The sequence below is a fragment of the Morus notabilis genome, unplaced genomic scaffold, assembly GCF_000414095.1.
Source record: "Morus notabilis unplaced genomic scaffold, ASM41409v2 Scaffold179, whole genome shotgun sequence".
Lineage (NCBI taxonomy): Eukaryota > Viridiplantae > Streptophyta > Magnoliopsida > Rosales > Moraceae > Morus > Morus notabilis.
In genome coordinates, this window is record NW_010360916.1 from 225,220 (window position 1) to 231,597 (window position 6,378).

The following is a 6,378-nucleotide window of genomic DNA, read 5'->3' on the forward strand; positions in this document are numbered from 1 at the left end:
CGTGCCTCCACACTTTCCTCACTTAATTAAGTTACATACCTTTGTTTTTTTTTATGTTTTTTTTATTTATTTATTTTACTTGAAAAGTTATATACCTTTTGGCCGTGTTTGAAATTAATTCCATTTTTATTTTTTATATTTTTCAAGAAAAAAATGAAAACTTTTCAAAACAGCGTTTGGCGCAACAAAGATAAAAAACATAAATGAAAACAATTTTTTAGTTTAGTGTAAAATGAGAGAGAAATAAAAAATGACTTTTAGTCGTTTTTTATTTTTTGTTTTCATTTTCTCATCTCTCGAGTAGAGAGAGAGAAAGAGACACATTAATGAGTTTTTTTACACTGAAAATAATATCTTAATAAATCTACCAAATGAATTTTTAAAAATGATTTCTGTCTGAGATTGAAAACGTTTTCATTTTCATTTTCATACAAAAAACAAAATCATTTTAGAACGAGTTCTAAACACACTCTTTGTTTCTTATCTATTTTCTTTCATTCTTACCAAATGCACTGTTAAGGTTATTCCTAACATCGAGCTTAGCTCACTTTTCTCTTATTACTTCTATGTTTTATGATTAATGAAGTCCTATTCATTAAAAAATAAATATTAATTATAACAAAAGGTCTGCTTTTTCCACATATTTGCATAGAGTCTGTCTAATTTTGTGCTCTAAGACCTCGTTCATTTTACCGATTTGAGTTTTCAGTTTTAAGTTTCTACAGTAAAAAGCTCTCAGAAAATGTCACATCTAACTTTTTTTGCTACAATGAAAAGCTCTCAGAAAATGTCACATCTCAGCTCGAATTGAAAACTCGAATCCGTAAAGTGAACGAGGCCTAAATATATTCATTAAATTGCAACCAACTGTACAAGTAATACTGAGATTCATCTGCAGTTCCCATTAAGTAACACATGCAAATAATTTTTCCAAGTCTAAGTATGATGAAGGAATAACAAACCTTTGAACATTCTTTACAAATGACCAATTTTGGAATAATCACATAATCTCAAGGTCTCAACCTTTTATTTCTCTTACACAGCCATAGAACTTTTGACTCCAAATGCCACTATAAAGGTCACCACCAAAGACATGAAAGCAGAGGTGCTTATGCGTTGAATGCATTAGATTCCTTTTCCAAGTAAGGTCATCAAGAAGTCTCTATAGTCTCCCGACGTGTCGTCAATCACATCGGCGTCGAGGCTGCCTTTGTAGAGGAGGCGATATTGCTCTTTGATTCTCACCATGTCGATTTCAGCTCGAGTCACAATACCCCTAGTTAGGGAGTCTTCATCGGTTCCAAGCCCAGCAACGGATTCTTTGATAACCTGGTGACAGTTAACCATAAACAAAGGAAAGTTCAAGTAAAAGATGGTTGTTAGAACAAGATACTTCAGTTCTCCATATCAAGAAATAACAGCTCACGCTGAAAACTGTAAATGAAGACTAGAGAACGAGACTCCCCAATATCATGCTAAGTAGCTAAGATTTCCAGAAGAAGATGCCATTCGTTTGATGAGAAATAAAAAGGAATGTCGAAAATTCGAGTGGCTGAAGCTGAGGCAGCTACTTTCGAAGTAACAAAAAGAAAAGCAAACTGGAGTGGGAGAGAACGAGACTCAAAAAGGAAAGACAATCTGATGCTAAGAATCCATGTTGATTCGAGTAGTAGCTTCCTAATTCCTGGTTTTCCAAGTAAAATATTGAACTTTTGGCCATCCATAATTCTCAACAAGTGCCCGTAATCGTTATTTATTTACAGCTTACATCAACCTATCTAACAGTCAACTGAATAAGATTTGCACCAAGTAATGGCCGAATATGTGAAGTTAAGCTACCAGGTATAAATTACTATATGAACATATGCGAAGAATCCCATTCCCATTTGTCACATTTGATTTTCTTCCTTGACTTGTCGAAGAGTGCCTTAAAAATTCTTCGAAAGTTGGAGAGTTTCGGCCATATAACATAGTGCTACAACAGAAAAAATCAGGCTGTGACTAGTCTAATACTTTCTTTGCGCCACGGTTCCCTATCCTAGGAATAAGGGAGGTTTACTTGGGTTACCACTTATGGATCTCATTTCACATCGTCGTACACTTGCTGTTTCTTGTCGGCTTTCTCTCACATTGAGGAAGTATAAAGGAGATTAGTGACTGTTTGCAAGTTGCAAAAGCAATTTATGAGTATGGAAGGATTTTGGGATCCATGTTTGTTTGGTAGGAGAGAAAAGACTAGGAAAGAGATTAAGGAGATTTGAAATCCTTCAAGAACCCCAATTTTAATCTCTCCCAAAATCAATAGATTATTAAAGGAGGGAGCCCATACCAAACACAATTAAGAGAACGTTGCTTCCCATTCTCTCCATTTCCTCACCTGTATATACCGTTCTTTTCTTCCTATTTTCTTCCCCTCTTACCAAACACAGCTCAAGAGTTCCATTACAGACAATGCAAATAGAGCAACACTCTCGTTAGGACTAAAGTTTCACATTTAGTTAATATCAGAGCCACAAACTACTAATAATCTGATTTTGTTTGTACGGAGGGAATGATCTTACCACTGCAAAATGTTTCTCAGTTAATTCTATGCAAGAAATGGCTGCTCCCAATAGATTTTGCAGATCACCCTTCCCACTGCTCTTAATGTCCTGTCCAGAAAATTTGCCAAATGATTTCTCCCCAAAATGAAAATAAATACAAAAGGACCAAAAAGAATACTTTCTTGAGGCAATTACCTTGTCAATGGCGTTTCCATAGTTTTTCTCATAACATTCAAAGGTTGCTTTTAGCTGATAGAAATTCCGAACGCTGAGTATCCATACAACATGGTCTTGATCTAACTTCTTTGTCTTTATAGCTTCATTTAGCGTCGATGCCTCCGAATTGGCAATAGCTAAATCCACAACCTCTCGTTCGTACCTATAGGAGCTCACTAGACCAACTAGTAGCTGTGAAATATGCATGTTAAATGTCAATAAGATACATCTTTTATACCCTCCTTGTCAGACTGAATCATAGAAGCACAAATGTCAAAGGCTTGTTTTGAGAGGAAGGAAGTTATAAAAATGTATGTGAATTTATTCAAGCCTTAACCTCAAGGCAAATAACTTGCTAAAGTATAAAATTATTGTTGGCCCACCTCCTAAAACGAGCTGGGTCGATCCATCAAAAATACAATATTGGTGACTCCTAACAGAGCACCATCTTGCAGGGACGTGTTAAGGGTAAAATGCTCTAGTCCCAAATCGTCTAAATACAAATATAATCATAGCCATATAAGCATATTGGGCCACACCACTTAAACAGGGTAACCTGGAAGCCTAATACCTTATAAAGTGCAATTCTTCTCTCTCACTTTTCTTCTCAACTCTAATATAACTTGTTTCAAATGGATGTAAATAATAAATGCCATTCGACTGGCATACTATTAAAATCAGTTTACTTATGTTTCTACTTTTCTTGCACTTATTGATCAAGTTACTCATTTATTAGTCAAACACATACTAACTGAAACATCATGTAATGGTTTTGAGAGCCAGAACTTATTGAGAATCTTGCAGATCAGAGATTTAATGCGGAAGTAAATCACAAATAGTGTAATCTTAAGGTGTAATATGCACATCTCAAGTGAAGGAATAGTCTCCTACTATATATTATTTGAAGTAACCTTCTTGGTTACTTTGAATTGTTCTAAAGCACAGGAGAGATTAGAGAATAAGTTGCAAGTAAAAGTTATAAATCAGACCAAAATATGCAGACATTCAAACATATCTCACTTCAAACTAACTGCATCCATTGTCATTGGCTAATATCAAAGTTTCTAAGACACTATGCTTTTACCTTTCTAAGAGGAAGGGAAGAAACATGGGATGCAATGTCCTCTTCGAATGAACAATGGAAGAGAGAACAGTATGCCTGCCTCACAGCCATCAAGTGGTCCGGAGATGTTGCACACGCTATCTCGATTATGATTTTGAGGTATTTAACGCCTTTCTTACACATTTTCAGGGCCTCATTCGCCAGTTTCGCATCCCTTTCAGGAGGATCCATTGTCCACAAAACAATTGCTTTCTGTTACACATCAATGCTAGAGATATCATAACACAGACCAATGCATTTAAATGAACTAGGTCCTTGTATAACATACATTCAAATCAGAAACCAGTTAGTTTTATGCCCAGTTTGTATGCTAAAAAAATTTCCCATTTGCAAAAATCACTTAGAAGAGATATAACTTATGGTGTTATTCCAGAATAGCAATGATGATATAGTGATTCATAATTGTTCATGGATCAGCCAAATTCTTCCCAAGTACATTACATTACAACTCTAATTCATCATCATGTGAAATCTTTGCAGTTTCAAAATTATCCAGTGAAATGTAAAAAATACCCTTTAATAAAATTACAAAACAGCTGGCATCTTCTTTCTTTTTTCTTTTTTTTTTTTGAGGGAAACAAAACAAGTAAACCAACTCAGTAGCTTTTTTGTTTTTAATTAAGAGCTGATTTCTTAAAATATTAGGACAATAATAGGCATCTTGGAGGATGTGTGCTTGCAAGGCTTTATATGGCACAACTATAAGGTTTAATAAGGTCATTTTTGGAATTTTGACTTTTTTTTCCCCATATGACGGTGATAAAGGTAGTATTTGCAAAAAATTCAAATTGAGGTATGAGTTATAATTTTTAGAAATAGGAGTTTATTCGTAGAAAATAAATAAATGAATAAATATTAAACAGACTTCCGTACCTTTTTCAAAAAAAAAAAAAGACACATTGAAGAGATAAGGGAGAACTTTTCTCAAGTATGATTAAAGGAGAAAAAAAGGAAAAGGAACATAGGAGAGTAGCATGAGTGCATTTGAAATTGATTTTTGCTTGTTTTTAAAAATATTTTTACATACCTTTTAAAGTGTGAAAATGAAAACGGTCTTCAAACCGTGTTTATTTAATAAATATTTTGAAAATGAAAACGAAAATAAAAATAAAAAACAAGAAGAATAATTTTTGTGAAAGAATTAAAAAACGGTTTAAAATTATTTTCTTTTTTATGTTTTCATTTCTTAATATTTATCAATAATGTTATAATATATTAATTAATAATTATAACAAAACACAATTTTATTTTTTCATTATACTTAAAATAATCTCTTAAAAAATCAACTAAATACAATTTTAAAATCAATTTTAAAATGATTCTTAAAACAATCTTGTTTTTATTTTTATATTAAAAACAAAATCATTTAAAAAACGTCATCACCAGAAGACAATGATTTACCATTTATCTTTGCAGTAAAGAGTGAGACAAGAATAATAGTACAGTGCTTCCTTCATTTCGCCGATTCGAGTTTAGAAGAGTATTTAAATTGTGTTTCTCTCTCCCTTTTCCTTCCTTAGTCTTTCTCTTTCCCATCAACAATTGAATTTCACAAATTTCTTTAGAATTTCATGGAGATGTTGGGCATTTAAAAAAAAAAAAAAAAGCATCCTCAATTCAGCACCAAAACCAATAGATAATAAAACAATGCACATAGAAAAAAAAAAAAAAACACATACATATATGAATACTTCTTCTTTGCAATATATATATATATATATATTAGAGAAGAAAAAAAGGATGGAGAAAATTATACTCTAAAATCTCCGGAGAGCTCAGATTGGAGAGCATCAATGAGGGATTGATTATAAAGCTGCAGATACGTCTCTCTAATTTCCTTCCTTTGGCTTGCATTTCTGTGTCCTAATACCTTTATTAAGTCCTTCTCATCCGTTCCTAATCCTAAACGTTCAGGATTAAAAAAAAAACAACAATTAAAGGAAAAAAAAAACAAACTTCAATTGCAAATCACTTTCTCTGGGGCTGGAAAACAATAAACAAACAAAACGAAATGAAATAAAATAGCATAAAATCTGCGAGATGTAAACAAAATTGGCTATAATTAATAAATTTGTTTGTGTTCACAAAAGTTTCAAATATTAGTGCAAAAAGAATGATTAGCGGAAGGAAAAAAAGCAGAGAGCTGAGAAAGAAAACAGAGAAGAAGAAACACTACAAATAATCTATAGAAATGAAAGAGGAGAGAGAGAGAGAGAAGAGAGAGAGACCCTCGAAAGCTTTGTGGAGGCGTTGACAGTCTTCAACGGGAGAAGGAACGACATCAGGTACGATGATGGTGGCCATTGATCCGTTGTTGTTGTCCTCCGAAACTGAAGAGATTGTTTCAGAGCGACTACTTCCTAGAGAACCGAGCTTTTCAAGAAAACTGTACATTTTCTTGCTGTTTCTCTCTCTCTCTCTCTCTCTCCCCGACGTTTTCAGTTACCTTTTTAGTTTCAGCACCAACTCCCTCTGTCCTTCACCCCTGATGATTCA

At 33.4% G+C, this 6,378-nt stretch overlaps 1 protein-coding gene across 1 annotated transcript; it reads right to left on the reverse strand.

Moving 5' to 3' along the window:
- Positions 1-846: 846 nt before the first annotated feature.
- On the reverse strand, positions 847-6,378 carry LOC21406688 (annexin D3). Its single transcript, XM_010097645.2, has 6 exons — positions 6,111-6,378; positions 5,639-5,784; positions 3,844-4,074; positions 2,739-2,951; positions 2,562-2,651; positions 847-1,329 (listed from the first exon to the last, which is right to left on the reverse strand). The coding sequence occupies exons 1-6, from the start codon at positions 6,274-6,276 to the stop codon at positions 1,126-1,128; spliced, it is 1,050 nt and encodes a 349-aa protein (XP_010095947.1). The 5' UTR covers positions 6,277-6,378; the 3' UTR covers positions 847-1,125.

Coding starts and splice junctions, on each gene's coding strand:
- LOC21406688 (XM_010097645.2), bottom strand. CDS start 6,276: ATGTACAGTTTTCTTGAAAAGCTCGGTTCTCTAGGAAGTAGTCGCTCT. Junction 2,952..3,843: donor CTTCCCTTCCTCTTAGAAAG/GTAAAAGCATAG, acceptor CATATTTCACAG/CTACTAGTTGGTCTAGTGAG. Junction 2,652..2,738: donor ATGGAAACGCCATTGACAAG/GTAATTGCCTCA, acceptor TTTTCTGGACAG/GACATTAAGAGCAGTGGGAA.